Here is a 22,720-nt window from a genome sequence, read left to right on the forward strand (position 1 = left end):
AGAATATCAGGTATTGTTTTCATTATCATACTTGGCCAAGCCAACTTGTATTTTATATTTAGTCCAAATAGGAAAGTTCTTTATGAAACTCATCCACCATGAAAACTTCCTCCTTTGAGCCTCTTTAAAAGCATAAGATGAAGACAAAACACTGGCGCCGAATTGATGAGTGTTAAGTTTCAGTATTGGTGGACTGTTACCTTAGCAATGTCTTTTTTTTTTTTTTAAGTCTACCCTGAACCTACAGCCAACCATCCAAGGGTTCATGAATAGTTTAACAAAGAAAGGGCAGAGCTATTGAGTAATCCAGGCTCATTAATTGTGCACTTGCCAGGAGGATCTGTCTTTAAATCATTAATGCAGGCAACATTTCTCTCTAGAGCCATCAATGTGATTCTACTGCCTGAAAAATGTGATAATGATGGATTTTCTTATCATTTTTCTTTTACTTTTCATTGGAACTTCAGAGACACAGGTATTTTACACACACTCTTAAATACCAGGACTAATCAATGGACTATAGATTTTTTAGGACTCTTAAATAATTGTGACAATGAACTAGGATTGATAGAAATACTGATTTAGTCTTTGATAATGGAGTATGTTTAGTAAGTTTTTATTGCGTGTTATTTGGTAAATATTTCTGCTATAACAAATGAATATGTCTACAGTAATAGGAAACACATTGTGATAAATAGTATAGAGTTATATAGTGAAGTGCTAACTTTACTTTTTTTATTGTGATAGGTTTACTGTTTTAGCTTTCCTCCATTTCAGAATTCTTAACACAGTTATCTGTTTTTGGTGTTTTAGGCTGATGTTTCTAGTGCTGTTCCTGGTACACAGTACGATGTAACCATTGCTTCCATTTCTGCTACAACATATAGCTCACCTGTTAGTAGAACAGTGACAACTAATGTGACAAGTAAGTATGTTTTCCATTTTCTTTCTTTCTGTTTTTTTTTCTTATAAAGTATTTGGCCCCTTTATGAATCTATTGGATGGAACTATTTACGTTGGCGGTATGTGCACGGAATGCATGAAAACAGTTGAGTAATTAAAGCAAAATGGAAACGTAAGAAAGCGATCTGTTTAGAACCTGCATTCTACTGGTTCTTTATCTTCCTTTACTTTCAAAGAGCAAAGATAATTTTTCCATACTTGTTTGTGACATGGATCAGAGACACTGTGAATGGTAATATTTAAGTAATACAAAGCCATGAAAATAAACTCACTATACTTGCTCCAAAAGAGTTACTAAGTTTGTAAGGCTGGCTCTTGTTTCCTTAGTGTTTGTGTATAAGCCTTGCATCAAGTGAGTGTTTCTAAAAAATGATTTGGCATTAAAAGTGTATTTGGCATGTAGTATTTAGTAGCATTCCATTTTTCACATTCTTATAAAAGAATGTTTTTGGTATTCCCCATAGCATTTAATCATTTTTCTCTTGGTAGCAAAGCTCTAGGGAGGATAAACTTACACTTACAAGACTCTTAGTCTTTGGGAACTTTAAAAGTCTACAGTTTGTAAATATTTTTCTTACATATGTTTGTGAAAATACAATAATTGATTGACCTTGTAACAACATGCATTTTTTGAAAAATAGAACCAGGGCCTCCAGTCTTCCTGGCAGGGGAAAGAGTCGGATCTGCTGGGATTCTTCTGTCTTGGAATACACCACCTAATCCAAATGGGAGAATTATATCTTACATTGTAAAATATAAGGAGGTTTGTCCATGGATGCAGGCAACGTATACACAAGTTAGAACAAAACCAGACAGTCTGGAAGTTCTTCTTACTAATCTTAATCCTGGAACAACATATGAAATCAAGGTAATTATTTTGTAAATAGTATTAAAATATTTCATTCATTTTAAAATTGAAGGAATTTTATCCCAACAGGACAAGCTTTTGCAGCAAGAGACTTGAAGAATGATTATCTGAATCATGTCCTTATTGCCCATCTGGGCTTTTAAAATTTGAACAAATGTTATAATCTTTTTGTGTGTATGTGTGTCTGTTTATATATCTATTTTAGAAAGCATTAGTTTAATGACTTTAAAAAAATAAAGTTTAATAGGTTTTACAAGCACATATATTCTACTTTTTAATCAAATTTGAAGTTAGCTTTGTTATTTTTCTCTTAATCTGCTTATATTTCCATGTTATTGTAATTTTGGATAATGGTTTGAAGGTTTCTAAAGAACCAGTTTCTCAAAGAACAATGAATTCAAATTGGTTCCATTCAACAAATATTTCATAGATGCGTATGATCTCTTTTATGTTTACAAAAAATTTATGCCTTTACAGCACTAAATATAAAATCTAAGAACACTTTATTAAAATATTAAAGAAGAGCATGGGAAAAGCAGTCTTATGTTAGTTAGGCCATGTGAAAATGTTTACAGTTAAGAGTCGTGGTGACGCTAGTGGTAAAAAATCCACCTGCCTATGTAGGAGACACAGGCGGATTGCAGTCCATGAGATCGCCAAGAGTTGGATATGACAGAGCAATATACACACACACGGTATTTCCAGGGGATAGTAAAGAATACAGGCATTTTCTCATTCCTCCCTATTTTCAGTATAATGTCAATATGTTTTTAGTCTTGACTCAAGAGAAAAAGCTGTGTAAATATGTGATCGTACATAAGTGAGATGACCATTTAAATCGAAGAAATGATAAGGAAGAGACACTTGCCTGTTTTTAAAATCTAATTGCAAGTATGCCTATTTGCAGAATCAAATATCATAATAACAGGAGAGTAGGCATACCAAGAGTAGGCACTCCTGAAATGATAAAAGAAAAATATAGGCTTTTACTTATGCAGTGGTAAAAATCAAAGATTTGATGGCTATTTCTCTGCAGACACATGAGTTAAAGAGTAGGCAACCTTTTTCTAACTGACACCTGAAAATTATTTGGCACAGATATTTTCTATCATAAGCTCACATTCAAATTAATTTACATGTTAAGATATACTATTCAAAATAATGAAGATTATCTTTTAATGTGATATAAGAAGCTGTTACTGATAGAAAGGTAATTTAGCCAACCTCATTCTGCTTAGATCTATTTTTACAGAATTTAAATTTTTATTCCTTTGAATTATCTTATTTCAGGACTATAGGGAAGCCCCTATGCTCTTTCTTACCCCACACTTTATTAACCACTGTTGTAACTTTTATTCTGTTCAAATATATGTTAGCCATTGCAGAATTTCAAAGGGCATTTGACATGGTACATTTGATATCTTCCAATGTCAATATCAAATTTACATGTATGGAGAAAATCCTGTTTAGTATTTTATGTGTGTTATTTCATTTAGTATTCAGAATAATCATGACATAGATATATTGTTTCCATTTTAAAGTAAAGGAAAATAGGATAACCTTTTTATCTGAGAATTGGTTGAGCTTCAATTTAAACCAAGGCTGTCTGATTCCATTATGGCATTTGGCAAAGCTTAAGAGTTCTCATTTATGACACTTTCTCTGTCTATTCTAGTGTATTTGACTAGATGTTTCAAGGCAAAGTAGTTTCTGTCTTTTGAATTCTAGACTATTTAGTCTAAATGATTACCTATTTATTTTTTAAAATTTGCCTAGTTAGATTGTAAACTTTAAATGGCTATTTACTGTGTTTATGGTCTCATGTTCATTACAGAAATAATCTTGGTGTCTTAGAGTGAATATAGTAGAAAGAAATTGAGCTTTAGAAATAAACACAACTTCAATTGAATTCTGATTCTGCCACTTCTGTGATATGGGGCAAGTAACTTGACCCCTCTCAACCAGTTTTCTCATATGTAAAATATTGTCAATAATTCCTTGTATTTTGATTATGTGGATAAAATGAGATGTGTAAAATTCCTAGTCAATTTCTGAGTGTACAGAAGTTGCTTAATAAATAGTAACTGAAATTGTTATTGCTACTAATAGACATTAAACTTGACTATTAATTTATCAGGAACCTGAGAAATCTGTTGATTCAGACTATTCATACTATTTCAAATATTCATTTTAAGGGAAATGGAAATACTGAATAATGGAAATACTATACTAAAATAGCTCTATATTTGCTTCTATTTCGAGAGTATTGTTAGGAATTAGAGGGGAAAGTATCTTTATGATTTATCTTATGGACAAACCAAAGTTTTATTATTTCAGACTCTGTTTAATTAGCGAGTATAAAGCTTGAATGTAATTTTTGTGGTCTATTCTAGGTTGCGGCAGAAAACAGTGCTGGCATTGGAGTGTTTAGTGACCCATTTCTCTTCCAAACTGCAGAAAGTGGTAATTTTCCTAAATCATTTATTCTGAATTAACTTAGTTAAGAGTTCTCATCATTTAAAATAAATAGGGATATAAACAAAATCTGGCACTAAAATGCATAAAATTTTCAACAGCGTCGCCATCCAATTACTTTTAGAGTCTTCTTGGATAGTGAATTTATTCATTAAAATATATATTATTCTTTCTGATGGTAAAAACACTAAGTGCTATCTTAGAAAACTTAAAAATACCCTCAAATACAAAAAAAAAAAAATAACCAAAATGAAAGTTATCCATGGCCCTGTTATATGCAAATATACATTTCTGGCTGATCTTTTTTCTCCTATGAATATATGTCTTTGTGACTATATATTAGTGAAAATAGCCTTGTGCCATTTATGCAAGTTTGCATCCTGCATTTTAAAATCAAATCATAGTTATTATTATGACATTAGAGTTTTAGAAATATGGATTGTAATGGTTATCATATTATTCTATACCTTGCAGTCATTACCAAACTAACTTAAGCTACCTCCATTTTCCCAGTGACTAAGAAGAAAAATTTAACATCATCCTTGATTGCAATCAATCAGTAGTACTGTATAATCTATCAAGAAATCCTGCCAGCTATATCAAAATATATCCTAAATCTCACCCCTATTGTTAATCACCCTATGTAATCTGTCATCATTTCTTGCCTGATCATTTGAAAGCCTCTTCTTTGGTTTTCCTGTTTCTAGCTTACCTGCCTATAATGTACTCTCCCCACAGGAGTCACATCATCTTTTGACGCAGAAGCTAGACTACTGTTACTTCTCTCTTCCTAACATGGCTCCTGTCTCATTCAGAGCAAGAACCTAAGTCCTCATGACCTATAGTGCTCCGGGTGCCCTTAACCCTCGCTGAATCATCTCTATTCTCCATCTTCTTCCATCCACTCCAGTCACCCTGATCTTCCACCTTAGGGTCTTTTTTCTTGCTGTTCCTCCTGCCTGGAGTAGTCCCTCACTAAATATCCACAGGGGCTTCCCCAATGGCTCAGCAGATAAAGAATCTGCCTGCAGTGCAGGAGATACAGGTTTAATCCCTGGGTCAGGAAGATTCCCTGGAGGAGGAAGATGGCAACCCACTTTGCAAAGAGTCAGACGTGACTAAGCAAATAACCATAGAACTCTCTCCCCAGTTGATGCAAATTTCACGTTACCTTTCCTGACTACACCTTCTAAAATAACCCCTATTTCCTTCTATTCATCTTTATTGCCAACAGATTAATTTTTCTCCATTTGAATAGCTTGACATATAACACATTTACTTGCTGTTTATTTCATATATTAGCCTAATAGAATATATCATTTGGGATAAAAATAAGCTGTTATGGAATGGAGGTAATTTATTTAGTTAGTAATTTGGCTGTTTATTCATAACAGCAAACAGAACCAATAAATAGAAAAACAGTAAATAATGGCATCTCCAATCAATAGCAAATATTTTTAGTGAAGTTTATCTTCTAGTGGGATAAGATAAACAAATAGTTTACTAAGTAATAGATCGAAGTGTTACTTGCTCAGTCGTGTACAACTCTGCAACACCATGGACTGTAGCCCACCAGGCTCCTCTGTCCATGAAATTCTCCAGGCAAGAATATTGGAGTGGGTTGCCATTCCCTTATCCAGAGGATCTTCCTGACCCAGGGATCCAACCCAGGTCTCCTGCATTACAGGCAGATTCTTTAAACCATCTGAGCCACCAGGGAAGCCCAAGTAATAGACTAGAGAAGTGCTATTAAATAGTTTCTATAATTTTATATAACTATAAATATTTTGTATATTTAAGCATAAAAATCTTCCAGCAGTTCATTGCCAAAGGGTTAATCTGAAATGGACCAGGTGTATCTCGAGAGGATTATGTAGTTGTCAGTGTTAAAAGAAGCACATGACAAGCTTTATGTCCAGTTCTTATTTGAGACCCCATTGAGAGAAGTGGGTGAATACATGCTCTATGCCATAGGAAGAATGAAGAGAAAATTCTAGAGTTTATTTAAAATTAGAAAGTATTGATTCTTGAAATCTTTTACTGATATTAAACCTACTCATATTCAAATTATTAGCACAACTAAAAATTGAGAAAATTATTATTTTTAAAATTAAATATTCACTAGGAAATAAAAGACAATTTATGACTTATACTTTTAGGGAAAGTAATTGGAATAATTTTTGGATGACTTAACAAATAGTTTGGTCTTTTTTAAAACCACTCACCTTGGTAAAGCCTGGTACATTATGAGTTCAGATTATGATTTCAACTTGACAGCATTTTGAAATTTATATATTTTATATTCTGCTAACTGACATAATTTCTAGAGTCATTCTCTCTCTTGGCAAATTATGATTGGGACAAACTAAAACTCTAGGTTGGCATGGAAATAATCCTGGAACAGGAGTTTCATTCTGTTTCTGACTTGCTGTGTTTTCTTGGAGAAATTACATAATCACATAATCACTCTTACCTTATTATTTTAAAAAATGTTGAGGTTAAAATGTAAATCTAAGTTTAGTTAGATCAGTTTTGTCCAATTTTTTCCCCCAAAGCCTCCTTTTTATTATGTTACACAGAACTCAAATTTAATGAAAATTTCTGTGGAATAAATAAATTGCATTTATTATTATTAAACCAGAAATAATTTCTCTCTCCATGAATAAAAATACTCCTGAAGTATTCACACAGAGTTAGCCCATTCTAAGCTGATATTACATCCATAAGTATAAAATCTCAACTTTTTAACTTCCCATGCAGCATTATTTCAGACAAATGTAGAATTTATTTTAGCTTTAAAATATTAGAAATATCCCTTGTAGCTTCATTTTTAACTTGATGTATCCTTAGTAGTGTAGGAAAAGTCTTTATAGAAATCTCTGTATTTTATTTAGAAAGATTTTTTTCTGGTTCAAGAAAATGTATGTTTTGTATAGTGTGCATTTTGAAAAGTTTTAGTTTCACATACTGGTACATTTATGTGTTTAACTATGACCTCAAGTGTGTGAAAGGCTTATCTGAAAGATGATGTGACTTTATAAATAGAGTTTTTTGATACTTTAGTATCATATCCTTACTTGGAGCAAGATGGATAAATTCCCTCTATAAAAATCAAAAGATGATGGGATTTTGGTACCTAAAAGTCCAGAGGTAGAAACTAGAATATTTAAAGTACAGGAAGACCTGTCAGCTACAAAAAAGAGCCAGAATTAGTCTTCAGACACCATCAAGTCAAAGAAAGAAAACATAGATTTCACTGGGGCAAAAATAATGTAAAGTTATTTAATTAATTTTTATCTATTAGATTGAGCTTGCTTTAAAAGATATTTTGAAATCATACGTTGGAATTTAGAAAGGTTGGTTACCTTATAAATTCAAATTTCTCTACACTTGAGCAGATTCTCATGACTGCTAAGGGCGATTTGGAAATGTGCCAGCTTGTATGCAGTCTGTTATTAATATAAACTTCAGGCATTTTTCAAAATTTGCATACTTTAGACAAATTTAAAATAATGATTAATATTAATGGCAAAAGCTTTGGTTCTTATCATTCCATCGCATCAGATATTTGACAGACTTTTTATTATGTTTTATCTGCCCAGAAGAAATTTTAGTGCTAAATCTTTAGTACGAGAGACTTATCATATTGCCATTGTCCTTCTTAAGATTTAATTCTGTTGATAAATTCCCTTGAAGAAAAAAATTTCTATCCATGATGTCATCCATTACTGATTAGTCATCCTCCCAAATTGTTGGGTTTTTGTTAAAATGCAGCTATTGTTCATTTTCTTATTTCCCACCCTCACATGCACCTCTCCTTCCCAGGGCCTTTCTTACATGATTTCCATGGCGTTCAGTTTCAGACCACACCTTGATATTCCTCTCTATAGTCTACACCTAAACTCTAGTTATTCGATTTCTTAATCCTAGGCATGCTTTACCTCAAACATCTTGTGTTTTTTTCCCTTTCGGCAGTGACTAGTCATGGCTGTTCTGTATTCTAAAGGACATTGATTATTTGCTTTGTCAGTCTTCCACAGCTAACCTTGAATTAACAGTTATCCCAACTAAAATAGCCTACAGCTTATTATTATGCAGATTACTAATATTTAATAACAAGGTATCATGCGTTCTGATGAAAGTTGATTTTGAGGGTGTATAAAGGTTAAAATATAATAATCACAACCATTATATTAGACACTGGATATTTACTTACATTCCAGAAATGTGATTTTTGTGCAGATGGTTGGATAATTGAATTTGCCACTTCTTCATTATCTAAGAATTTGTTACTTCTTCATTATCTAAGGAATTTACATAATTCCAAAATATATCAAATGTTAAGATAGTCATTATTCAAATTTTTATAACCACAAACAACTATTGATTGAATATTTTTCAGACTAATTTAAAATAGTTTATTGATGGATTTATTGATCTATTAATCCTGAAAAAAGCTTATTTGCCTCTTAAGCACAAGTCTGTGGGCCCAATTTCTAATTTGTTATCTAAGGCAAAATCAATTCAAAAAGTATACCCAAGTGTATATTTTAAGAAGTATTACCAAAATAGATTTTATCCAATGTATTACATATTTAATTTTATATAACATGGGAATTCTAACATCCCCGAATTATATAAATGTTATTCTAAGTTTTATAACAATATTTTTCTTCTCCTTCAATCCCTCTTTCGTCCCCAGCTCCAGGAAAAGTGGTGAATCTCACCGTTGAGGCCTTTAACTACTCAGCAGTAAACCTGATTTGGTATTTACCTCGGCAACCAAATGGCAAAATTACCAGCTTCAAGATTAGTGTTAAACATGCCAGAAGTGGGGTAGTTGTGAAGGATGTTTCAATCAGAGTAGAGGACATTTTGACTGGGAAGCTGCCAGAATGTAATGTAAGTCTCATGGAACATTTTCTATGTCTCGAAAATTTTAGGTAAATTATATCTTGAAACCCCCAGCATCTGGATACTATGTATTTTACCAAAGTGATTATTAGCTATTTGATTACTTATAGTATCGTATTATATACACTTGACTATAGTCAAGGTAAAATAAGAGTTTCAGAATTCAACAGTGAGATATAAAAAAAATCCCTTAGGGAGCACTGGAAAGACTTGATAGGCATAGCATTTATGATAGGTCTTGGAATAAGGAGAAGGAAATGGCAACCCACTCCAGTATTCTTGCTTGGAAAAAATCCCATGGATGGAGGAACCTCGTAGGTTACAGTCCATGGGGTCGCAGAGAGTCGGACACGACTGAGCGACTTCACTTTCACTTGGAATAAGGAGGTGATTGTGTGAGGGTGGAGGATAATTTCTAAGCCTTAAAGTAGGAAAGCATAGGATATCACTGGGAAAAAGATAATACTCCCATGTGATAGGAGAGGAAGGGAACAAAATGGTGAAGTTTAAATCTGTGGAATTAGATTGTTTTTGTTGTATATTATCTTTAATGAAGAATTTGTTACTACTCTAAGCACTGATGTGAAATCCTTGGAAATACTGTAATTATGCTTTTTTAAAATTAATTTTGGTGATCATTGTGATACTACTGATGAAAAGACAAATAAAATTATTTCTCTTAAGTGCTTTAAGTTAATGGAAGTCACAAATATTTTTAGTTTAGATATATTTCTAATATACGTAAACACATACCCAATGTTCTTTTGGTGTTATCTTTTGAATATTTATGGGGAAAAATGATCATAATAGTAAGACAGTGATGTATGTTTGAAATTTCACCAAAGGGGGGAAAAATTTATCTTTTTGGCTCTTAAACTTTTAATGTGGATTTTAAAAAATTTTAATAATCATTTTGCTGTAGTTATACCTTTATTCAAAGTCACATGAAATCCTATTCATAAGAAAGATTAAGGTATAAATAAACATTCTATTCTGAAACTGTGGACAATGGTATTAACCATGTAGCTGTAGATAATAAATGGGTATAATTAAAATCTAGCAGATTTATCTGAATCACACTTATCTTTACCAAGCGATACATTATTTTCTCACTTATACTTATTTTATTCATTAGGAGAATAATGAATCTTTTTTATGGAGTACAACCAGCCCTTCGCCAACCCTGGGGAGAGTCACGCCTCCATCACGTACGACGTATTCATCTAGCACGTTGTCACGGAGTAAGATTAGCTCAGTGTGGAAAGAGCCTATCAGTTTTGTAGTGACACATTTGAGACCTTATACGACGTATCTTTTTGAAGTTTCTGCTGTTACAACTGAAGCAGGTTATATTGATAGTACCATTGTCAGAACACCGGAATCAGGTATGTTTTGTTTTTTTTTTTTTGGTAGGAAGAAAAGTTAAATTATTCATAGAATAATCTTTCTTTTTTTTCATGTAGATCTTTTTTATTAAAGATCTTCATTGTCTTTCAGTAACTTTTTTCTCCCTAATAACGGATAATAGGCATGCCATTTGGAGCATTTTCAATTTCAATATTCTTTTAAGATACTGACATAAGCATCTAAAAGGAGAAAGGAAATTTGAAAGAAAAGATTTTTGAACTAATAACCATACTCCTAAGATCAGCTCTTATCATTCTGTGATCTCAGGAATTTTTAATAATTGCCTCTGTTCATCTACATTTTACATTATCATCTGATGATGACCTCTCAGTGATATTGCTGTTACCAGATGTGGAGATAACACCTGCAGTAGCAGGAATATCATGTGATTAACATTCAGTATCAGATAAAAACAGTGGTTAGAAAGTGACTACCTACCTGTATCTTCTCTGTGCTGCAGTTTCTTTATGGGATGAATGGAGACATCTTCTTTGTGGATATTGTATTAGTACTAAATGAGCATTATTAGATACTACTACTAAATTCTAAGTACATATTTCTAGGTATAGTATTTGTATATTTAATTATATCATGTAGGCTGTGCTGTGCTTAGTGGCCCAGCTGTGTCCGACTCTTTGCAACCCCATGAACTGTAGTCTGCCAGGCTCCTCTGCCCATGGGGATTCTCCAGGCAAGAATACTGGAGTGGGTTGCCATGCCCTCCTCCAGGGGATCTTCCAACCCAGGTATCCAGCCAAGATCTCCCACATTGTGGGTGGATTCTTACCGTCAGAGCCACCAAAGAAGCTGAAAAATACTGGAGTGGGTAGCCTATCCTCTCTCGAGGGGATCTTCCTGACCCAGGAGTGGAACTGGGGTCTCCTGCATTGCAGGCAGATTCTTACCAGCTGAGATACTGTTATGTCACTGTATTACACACTACAAGACAAAATATATAGTAGCAGACATTCGGTTATGATTGATAATGGTTAGGTTACTGGGCATTATTCCTGGTAGGGTAATTTCACTAAAGCATAGTATTTTTTTTCTGATGACTTAGGTGTTAGGTATTATCATTTCATTACATGTAAGCGTGAAGGTTTTTTACCTTGATTTAAATAAAAATCTCTGAAAAAGACCATTTCCTCTTCCATACTCCTTACTTCTTATTAAGAAAAAAAGAAATAATTTCATGAGGGTCACACAAAGTAAAATTTGGTTGACAAGAAGTTTGCTTTAAAAAATATTTGGAATGGTTTATTTCAGTTAAAGGTGTTTTAAAATATTAGATACATGTATTAAAAATAGACGTCAATGGACATGAATTGGAGCAAACTCCGGAAGATAGTGAAGGACAGGGAAGCCTGGCGTGCTGCAGTCCATGGGGGTCACAAAGAGCCCAATATGACTGAGTGACTGAACAACAGCAAATGAAAAACAGACTTTTAAACATCATTATTATGTCGCCAATATTACATTGGAATGTAGGTTATAAATTTCCTTTCAGAACCAAATACAGATAATGATGGAAAAAGTAAAATCACTGCCAGTAGGTTCCGAAGGCTGAGTTACTACTTTGGCCCTTCCACCTGTGAACAGCAGAGGGAGAGTGTTTATCAAGCCAGATGCTCAGGGCTCGTTGAATGCAATACATGCTGATATATATGCTTCAGGACAACGTAACTGTACAAAGAATTGCATAGCAGTGAAACACCCTGTCCTATCATGTACAGCATTAAATAAAAACAGTAATGGTTGCAAATAAGGAATTTAATGATCCACCTTTTATTCACATTCTTCATTTATAGCCTATTTTTTAAGTTGAAAAAATGCTTTGCTGTGATATTTTATTTTTTCTCTGATTTTGTATTTTGTGTATTTAATACGGTGCTTTAAATTCATCCTTTCCTATAATTTCAGTGCCTGAAGGACCACCACAAAACTGTAAAACAGGCAACATTACAGGGAAGTCCTTTGCAATATCATGGGACCCACCAACTGTAGTAACAGGAAAATTTAGTTACAGAGTTGAATTATATGGGCCATCAGGTAAGTCTTAATCAATTTTATGTTTATCTTTTGGAGTAAGACTTGTATAAAATATTTTACTATTTTCAAACTTTTTAAAAAGTACTGAACTCTTTTTAAAAGACCCTTAGCAATGTTGAAACTCTTAAAACCTTTTGTTTAAAGCCATAAATAAGGATGGTAAAGCCTTGTCCATGTTCCATATTTCATGACAAAGGGCTGACAGAATGAGAGAGAATCCCTCAAGAAGAGAAACATTAGAGGAGACACAATTTTTCAAATGTTTGATCAGGAGGGCCTTGACTTGCTCTGATTGCAAATGTATTTATGAAGAAAAATGGGCTTCAGCTATATTAAATCAGATTTCTGCTTAGAACAAAGAAACCATTTCAGATAATTGGAGGTCTCTAAAACTAATATGAGCAACTTTATAGTGTAGTGAGGTCACATCTTTATGAAGAAGCAAGAGCTAGACATCTACTTGTCAGATATTTTGACGGCTTCAAAAACTATACTAGTGGAAGTTAAGTAAGCTCTATAATTCTTAATTCAAGATTCTATGATTCTATGAAAGAAATTTATTTCAAATAGTAATGAAATAACATAAATGCACATATTTCCATTTACTTGAAAGAATGGAAAGATAGACAAAGGTCCAAATTAATCATTTTGAAATTTCTAGGAATCTGTCATGAATCACATGAGAAACCTTTATTTCTCATCCCTGAGACCTTCAGTTCAGTTCAGTTGCTCAGTTGTGTCTGACTCTCTGTAATCTCATGGACTGCAGCATGCCAGGCCTCCCTGCCCATCACCAACTCATGAGTTTACTCAAACTCATGTCCACTGAGTCAGTGATGCCATCCAACCATCTCATCCTCTGTCGTCCTCTTCTCCTCCTGCCTTCAATCTTTTCCAGCATCAGGGTCTTTTCCAATGAGTCAATTCTTTGCATCAGGTGGCCAAAACTACTGGAGCTTGAGCTTCAGCATCAGCCCTTCCAATGAATATTCAGGTTGATTTCCTTTAGGATTGACTGGTTTGATCTCCTTGCAGTCTAAGGGACTCTCAAGAGTCTTTCCAACACCACACTTCAAAGGCATCAATTCTTCAGCGCTCAACTTTCTTCATAGTCCAACTCTCACATCCATACATGACTACTGGAAAAACCACAGCTCTAACTAGATGGACCTTTATTGGCAAAGTTCTGCTTTTCAATATGCTGTCTAGGTTGGTCATAACTTTTCTTCCAAGGAGCAAGTGTCTTTTTATTTCATGGCTGCAGTAAACATCTGCAATGATTTTGGAGCCCAAGAAAATAAAGTCTGTCACTGTTTTCCATTGTTTCCCCATCTATTTGCCATAAAATGATGGGACTGGATGCCATGATCTTAGTTTTTTTAATGTTGAGTTTTAAATGAGCTTTTTCACTCTCCTCTTTCACTTTCATCAAGAGGCTCTTTAGTTCCTCTTCACTTTCTGCCATAAGGGTGGTGTCATCTGCATATCTGAGGTTATTTATATTTCTCCTGGCAATCTTGATTCCAGCTTGTGCTTCTTCCAGCTCAGCATTTTGCATGATGTACTGTGCACATAACTTAAATAAGCAGGGTGACAATATACAGTATTTAGGCTCCTAAAGTTCTGAAATGTTTTCAGACCTAAAAATATGATAGTCATTTTCTCCCCTCCCTACTCAATACACAGACACACATGGATACCCAGATACACCTCTTCTATTTGGTGTTATTTTTGAAAATTTTGACAAGGTACTCTTTCATCTGTGAGGCTAAAAACTCAAGAAGGTGTATCTACGAATTATTGACTTTAGCAACGTGGAAGTCATTAGCAATAATCTCAGAGCAAGGAGGAGCAAGGAGAAGCAAGGAGAATGCATATCACACCTGACCACCTAGTCACTTGAGGGCTCTGGGGAAAAAGTAATCAATCTGTCACCACCCTTGAGGAAGATCTGCAGGGAACAGAAGCAACGATCTCAGGGGAGAGCTAGGTTTCAGTTACAGCAAGAAGGGGAAAATGCTATTCAGAAATAAAGTTGAGGATTTAAGGAATTTTGATGATGGCCCAGTTAAGAAATTTTGCTCAGAAACTAAACTACAGAACATTTCTAAATATTTCTTTTTATAAAAGATAGAAGATTTAGCATTTTAATTGAATTTGAGTATGAAACACTGTCACTGTTTTTATATTGGTAAAACCTAACATATCCCTTTAAAATATGACAAAAAATAACGTGACAGTTCAGTAGGGCTTTATATTAATATAAAGTAATTTTAAACATGAAATATTTCTATTTTTTTTCCATCTTGGTAAAATTGACACCAGTGCAATTCTAAGCTAAATGTTTAACATATATTCACTTTTAAAATTGTAATAGTGAATGTCAGTGCATAGGTTAACACTTCAATTACTCTATACTTAATGTAAGAATGATTACATGCTTGAAGAATACATAATCCACAGTTATGTTTCGCTTTCTGTAGGTCGGATTTTAGAGAACAGCACTAAGGACCTTAAGTTTGCATTCACTAATCTAACACCATTTACGGTGTATGACGTTTATGTTGCGGCTGAAACCAGTGCAGGGATTGGACCTAAGTCAAATATTTCAGTATTCACTCCTCCAGAAGGTAAGAACATCTCATTCACACACAAGTGTGAATGAGAACTTTATTGAATCAGGTAAACATTGTATTAGAAACTATTTGGTTGGTATTTATCTAATTCACGTTATTTCCTTATCAGATGACTACCTAGTACATTTGGAACATGTGTTCCTCGGAACACTAAACCCATAGCAGGCCTCATGATAAGAGGGACCAAAGATCAAGTGAACATCACAGCAAACAGTACATGCTGTGTCAGCCTGCGTCTTCGCAATGAGTGCTATTGGCACAATCTCAAGACTAAATACATTTAACATGGTTTAAACCCCATTATTTATTGTATATTCTGTTTTTCCACAAAATAATATTCAGAGAAATCCATATACCCCGCAGTGCCTATGGTGGTGTTGCTGCTGAGTCACTCAGTCGTGTCCAGCTCTTTGTGACCCCATGGACTGCAGCTTCTCTCTCCTGGAGTTTGCTCAAATTCATGTCTTCTGAGTCGGTGATGCTGTTTATAATCAAAAGGATATTCTAAGCAACTGAGGATTCCTGGAAGGTGCATAATATAAATTTACCAGAATAGACTGAAATTATTTTCAAAATTTCTCCTGAAGAAACTTGTTATTTGTATATGTTAAATACCACAGTCTAAGGCTAACTGTAGTGTTTAAAAAATGTTACCATGCCATTTCACAACCTGTTTTCTGGGCCCACACCAAATTTGCTCAACATCTTTATATATTGTAGTTATTTAGGATAATTCAACAATTTTTTTTTTTACAATCACACTAACACTTGATAAAACAGATTTTGTTTATGTGATAGCTAACATTCAGTAAGTTGTGATTTAAACACACATGTGTGCACACGAGCACATGCCTACACACGCACAAGGTTGGGCACACCTTCATCAGATGAATCATTCAAGTGTTCGACCATGAGAGGGCAGCAACTATTAGGGAATTTTGTACCTCTCCCCCATTTCAAAGAATGACCCTTGAGAATATTTTGCTATTGGAAGAATGTAAAATTTATGTTACATCGATTTCAAATGAAAATAGTAATGTGTACCTGGTTTCAATATACAGATTAAAGAGAAGTATCATATATAAAATAAAAAATAATAAAGTGTTTTTATTTTTTTATACCAAAATTTCTCTTTTGCATCTATATCAGAAGAGTCTTAGTATGTATGTCTTCTCCCTTAGACCTGAAATTTCTCCAACTTCTACCTAAACCTGCTCTTAAGAATTTTCAAGAAATCTAGACAGATTATGTATGCTTGCCAAACACAAGATGCCAGCAACGTGGCCTTTATCAGATTTAGAGCCCTTGAATCTGGTCTTTTCTCAACCAACCCAACTGACCAATTTCTATTCTTGTTGTACAATTAAATAAATTCAATCTTATTTCAAATCAAGCTGATTTTGGTACTCCTAAACTGAATCCACAATTTAAAATAATTTTTTTATTATCATCATTCTTGTCCTACAGCATTTGACCAAAACAGGGAACTAGATAACATAATGTGTGTGTTTGTGTGTTAGATGTCAAGTCATGTCCAATTCTATGCAACCCCAAGGACTGTAGCCCACCAGGATCCTGTGTCCATGGGATTTCCCAGGCAGGAATACTGGAGTGGGTTGCCATTCCTTTCTCCAGGGGATCTTCCTGACCCAGGGATTGAACCTGGGTCTCCTGCATTGTAGGCAGATTCTTTACCGACTGTCACCAGGAAAGCCCAGATAATACACTGCCACATAAAATTCCATTTTATTTAGGATATCACTTAAACATTTATTTCCCTTTCTTTATGTCTTTATTTTTTTAATTTACAAAATAATAAATAGAATATTTAAGGACATTGTTCAACGTACTTCACATGGGTTGTTTTTGATGCCAAGTTCTTTTGAATAGATGACTCTCTTTGCCCTGTATACCGAGTGATTTACCTCAGTTTTGCCTTACTGCCTCCTGAACTACTCATCACCTGCTCACCACATCCAAGTGGCTCTCAGAACCCACTGGAAACTAAGGTGGCCTTTGTTGCTGTAAGGGCAAGCATGGCATGGTTCTTCCCTCTGCATGCCTGCTTCCTCTGTTCAGTTCTCAAGGAATAGTTCAGCCAGAGAGGTCTCAGTGAAATACTGGGGCAAATGCAGTGAATGTAGACTCTGACACACTAATTAATCCTGGTCCCACTGATTAAAAATCTGCCATAAAGGAATCTTTAACCTGTATGAGAACAATCAAATAACTCATTCGAACTTACACACTTTGAATTATAATTGATACTTTAATTTTCTAGTATTCTTTTTATTCATTAATATAACAGGTTCTTCGTATTCTAATTACTCAATTTTTTTCTTCATGTTTAAAAAATAGCCTATAGTCTAATTAGGAAATCAATTAGGGCCAGCTTTTAAATTAATGTATTTTAAAACAACCAAGGTTCTAACAAATCTGCAGATATTCATAGAAAAATATTGAATTTATTTCTTATAGAAAATATGTGTTATCACTTTATTTCAGGGCTGATTTCATTAATACTGAGAATGATATGGTCCATTGTCTATCAAAGAAAATCAACATGATGTTGTGAAAGCAGTTATCCTATGTTTTTCATAATGTTCCTGCATATTCCTTAATATTTTACTGAGCAGATATCTACTTAGGCATGCAGAAGAGATGGTTTTGGAAAAAATGATGATAATCGCCAGTGTTACAAAACATCATAGTTGCCATTCAGAAATGAAGCAATCTGCTGAATTGACAACAGATTTTTGCTTCTTATTTTTACGTGGGTTAAAAAAATCTTAAGTAAATTTTGCTGCTTCAAAATCCCCTAAAACTTCTCTAAGACTAGTGTCAAATATCTTTTAAGGAAGTTTACATCATGTCTTAAAAGCAAAAAACATATTGAAATCCATCTTTGCTCCCCCATAAATAGACTATTGAAGTGAAGACTTGTCCTCAGTAATTTCAATTTGCTATTTTCTGCAAATAGTAGTAACATCTTTGTAGGTAGATCACTGAGAAACTGTCAACTTTGTATTTTTCAGGATTCTCTGTGATTTTTATTTTTCAAATTTTCAGATTCAGTAGATTTTTACAAAATTCACTTCCAATGGAAGTTTAATTTGCTAGATAAGGGCAAAAATTATTTTAATACATTTTCTTTACCCCAATGCCATTTGTCTCCATTGTTTTCTAGGAGTTGTTTTTTTGTTTTTAGTTGGAGGATAATTACTCTACAAAATTGAGATGGTTTTTGCCATACATCAACATAAATAAGCCACAGGTATACTCCTAATCATTTGGAATATTTTTTTTTTTTTACCAATTATATGTATACTCTGTTTCCTATTTATTAGTAAAATTTATAGATGTCTTGACCTGAGAACGATTCATAGGTCATCCTCATAGACAACACCTTCAGAATTAATGCCGAACCGTGAATAATTGCCTTGTGTGTTTGATTTTCTTTAGTTAATTTGGTATCAATATTAAAGGAGTTTGATCTAATCCACACTTCTCTGGTTTCCTCATAAGAATTTGTGGTGTAACATATCGAGTGTCTTTCCAAAGACAAGATACAATGCTGTCTCTTTCATTTCCTTTATCCCCTAAGCTTTTTCTTCTTTCATGAAAAAGAGATAGCCTTATAGTTGTTCTTACACAAGTTTGGGGTACGTTTTTAGGGTAATAGAGAACCACTTAACTTTGGATTGTGATTTTTAGGCATTTGTGTTATGGGGCAATACTTATTAAGTTATATTGAAAAATATAAATTAGAAGATAAACAATGTCTATTATAATTTTTAGGTTTGGCTAACAGAATAAGAGACAGTACAATTTAAATATACTATAGTGGGTAATTTTTGTTGCATCAAATGGTACTGACCATTTCAGTTATTTTATAGTAGGTAGGGTTTAGTTATTTGATGACTCTGATCAATGTAGTTATTAAACTGGCTTCTTCAATTGAGATTCTACATGAGTTCAGATTAGGTGGGAAAATGCCAGATCTCTTCTTTGATTTATATTATGCAGTACTAAGGCTTCAAATACATAGCAACCCCCAAAAATGTCAAAGAAAGGTGGAATGGAGCTTTGCCATTTAAGTAGCTGTGTTGTTTTCATACTCTGTGGTTAATTGGAAAGGTTCTCTACTCTTGAATGATGTAAATATGATAAATATGAAAGAAAATAAGTTCAACAATGTATGGTAATGAAATAAAACATATAAGAGGTGACCTATGCAAAGGCTTTTTATCTGTCTTCTTCCTCCCTCTATCCTTAAGTGCCTAGAACCATATGATGAGTCCTCCTCGGTGTGTTGAATAACAAATGAATAAATCATTTATTGTGGGGTTCTAGTTTAGAACTCTTCCTCCATTTTTCCTTCAGATTAGAATAACTGTGGGGAAATCAAGGTAAAGAATTATCCTTCTGTATAGAGATACACCAAAATGTTTTTAGCAAAGGGGATTGAAAGTATTGACAAGTATAAGTGTCCCCATGTAACATTTATCTCTTAATTTTGAGCACAGGTTTTACCCATACTAGCTTCTGGAGACTTGACTGCAATAATCAAATAACAGGCTTCTAATCCAGAGTTCAGCCGTCTAGTCATTCACTAGTCAACAAACATTTAGAAATATTTACACTATTAAAATATCTAAGGAGATTTTTTTGGTACTGATTAGTTTATGAAACCAAAAAACCCAACTCTTAATCTCTAAGATGAAGTACTACATGATTATGCTAACTTCATGTTTAACTTAATTAGGTTCATTAATTATAAATAATATTTATGGGAGTTATGACATTAATTCCTTTCTGTTATCTTAGGAAAGAATAGAGTCATTCTTCATTTGTATTTTGCCCTTAATGTGTCTTTCTTCCAACTGGAGTTTGCTAAATCTGTGAAATATTTTACCTTAGGGAAATAAATTTAATGTATGACCACATCCTAATCATAAAGAACAGTATTTTTATGTCACATTTTCTCTTTCTTCAGCCAACATATTATAAAGTCTTTGAACCATTTATTCCTTATTGTAATCTTGTATAGTGATAGGAAAGATTTAATGATACCCATTTTATAGAAAGGAGACTAAATGTGGAGGGAAGAATTGGCTACTTATAATCACACAATGAAATATACACTAAGGTGGACAAGTGCCCAAAATAGAATTTTTCCTGGTTGATTAGTCCTGTTGTACTGGGAGGTTTCCTAGTAGTTGCTCTTGATGACATACATACATTTATGTATTTATTTAGTAATTTGATGTTTGTATTCATTACAAAATGATCACCACTTGGTGACTTTCTAACTGGAATTTAAGTAGTTGGTGCCTTATCTAAAACCAATTGTTTTTCCTTCTTTTTCTTTACTACTGCAAAGAGTAAGGGCATCTGAAATTTGAAATTCACATAATTTATAAAATCAGCAGACAAAAATCAATTAATTTTTCAAACAAATTAAAAATTGCCTAATAGAGTTTACCTGGAGAAGGCAATGGCAACCCACTCCAGTACTCTTGCCTGGAAAATCCCATGGGTGAAGGAGCCTGGTAGGCTGCAGTCCTTGGGGTCGCAAAGAGTCGGACATGACTGAGCGACTTCACTTTCACTTTTCACTTGCATGCATTGGAGAAGGGAATGGCAACCCACTCCAGTGTTCTTGCCAGGAGAATCCCAGGGATGGGGGAGACTGGTGGGCTGCCGTCTATGGGTTCGCACAGAGTCAGACACAACTGAAGCGACTTAGCAGCAGCAGCAGCAATAGAGTTTACTAGCTACATGAAATTGCATTCAGAGTATTCCAGATATTATCTTTCGGTATGTTTTAATTTTTGTAAAGCCTTCAAGATTTCTATTGGGAATTCATCAGTCATAAACAACTTTCCCTGGAAAGTTATTTTTATAAATTAATTTGTTCTGAACAAATATTATGGCATTTTAATTTGGGAAAATTATGTTACTCTGTTTCTTGTGTACATGTGGAGAACAATGTGTAGAAATTTAACGTTAGTTATCTGTTTTTAAAGGATCTGATACAAATCCAATTGTTAATAAATTAGTAAATTGTTTTAGTCTGTTTTCTAACAGAATTGCTTATATGTCTTCAGTCATGAACTAACTTCAGGAATTTTTAGAAATTTGAGAATATATTTTTAAAGTTCCCTCCTCTTCTTCTCTTTTTTAGTTCCAGGTGCAGTATTTGATTTGCAGGTTGCAGAAGTAGAAGCCACAGAAATAAGAATTACTTGGAAGAAACCACGACAACCAAATGGAATTATTAACCAATATCGAGTGAAAGTATTAGTTTCAGAGACAAGAGTGATTTTAGAAGATACTCTGCTCATCGGAAAAGATGAGGTACTGCCCTTGACTTTCTTATTTTGTCGAGCCCTTTCTACCTGGTTTTGACCCAGATGATTTGGGAGATTTGCCAACATGCAAACATAAAATATTTGACAAGCTTCAAAGTACAAAGTGAAGTAAATTTAGCTATGCTGATAATCTAGCTCATCATATTTCATTTCAAAACATTTATTATTAAGTGCTATTATTCTTTTTCAGCATATGAAAAATGTTAATTGGGCAACTAAGCGGGACTAAAGGTACTTCCATAAGTGAATATTATTATGGTAATAAAGTTAATGGTTTGGAAACTCCTATTAAGATTTAAATACTCATCAAAGGTTGTGCTTGCGATTTGGAACAGTTGCCAAAGAAAGACACGACAACTTTAGTAACTGTTGTTGACAAATGGTTGTGTCCTCCTTCGTCTTAGGAAGCCAGATTTCTTAAAGATACCTCATTTAAAAACAAGCAATATACATTTGACTAAAGAAATCAAATAAATAAGAGATGAAATCGTCATAAACATAAAATAAGAGGACAGTGTTTGCTTTTAGCCGCACTGGAAGCCTTCTTTCCCCCCTTTGTTTATATTTGTAAGTGCTGTGTTGGCCAAAAAGTTTGCTCAGGATTTTCTGTTAGACGCTATGGAAAAATCCAAATGAACATTTTTGCCAACCCAATATAGGCAGCACTAATTTTTCCTTCACTGTCTTCATTTACCTCATCTAGCCAGCTGCTCACCTGGGAAATCCTTCTAAGACTTTAGACTGATTGTATCCAGATATTGGTGGTTCCTGGGGCTCACAAAAAATACACCTATTTAAGACCAGTGAGTGTAGAACAACTTGGAGGCCCTACCTGCTGGTTATTCAGCAATTAGGTTCCACTTGTTTGGTCCAGAATCATTACTTCTAGCTGTGCTCTTGTTTTTCTGCACGTATATTGTCCATTCTATTCCTAGTCCCAGACTTCCTCTATTTCTAATACCCACCTGAAAGTTACCTTGCTATGTGCTTAATGCATTCTGGCCAACCAGGACTCATTAGTACAAGTTGTTTGA

General features: G+C 33.9%; 1 protein-coding gene across 2 annotated transcripts in view; it reads left to right on the plus strand.

Moving 5' to 3' along the window:
* The first annotated feature begins 418 nt into the window (after positions 1 to 418).
* Positions 419 to 22,720, plus strand: part of PTPRQ (protein tyrosine phosphatase receptor type Q) — a 258,466-nt gene continuing 236,164 nt past the window's right edge. Inside the window, exons 1-9 of one of the 2 annotated variants that reach the window (XM_088836825.1) lie at positions 419 to 475; positions 814 to 925; positions 1,605 to 1,831; positions 4,225 to 4,294; positions 9,009 to 9,208; positions 10,356 to 10,605; positions 12,548 to 12,676; positions 15,160 to 15,306; positions 21,500 to 21,672. In XM_088836825.1, the coding sequence (XP_088692951.1) occupies positions 419 to 475; positions 814 to 925; positions 1,605 to 1,831; positions 4,225 to 4,294; positions 9,009 to 9,208; positions 10,356 to 10,605; positions 12,548 to 12,676; positions 15,160 to 15,306; positions 21,500 to 21,672 (1,365 nt within the window). Of the gene's footprint in view, positions 476 to 813; positions 926 to 1,604; positions 1,832 to 4,224; positions 4,295 to 9,008; positions 9,209 to 10,355; positions 10,606 to 12,547; positions 12,677 to 15,159; positions 15,307 to 21,499; positions 21,673 to 22,720 lie in introns of those variants that run through there. The other variant, XM_088836826.1, reaches the window with a different exon arrangement.

The sequence above is a fragment of the Moschus berezovskii genome, chromosome 6 (assembly GCF_049115385.1).
Source record: "Moschus berezovskii isolate FMDL1 chromosome 6, NW_MosBer_1.0, whole genome shotgun sequence".
In the NCBI taxonomy this organism is placed as follows: Eukaryota; Metazoa; Chordata; class Mammalia; order Artiodactyla; family Moschidae; genus Moschus; species Moschus berezovskii.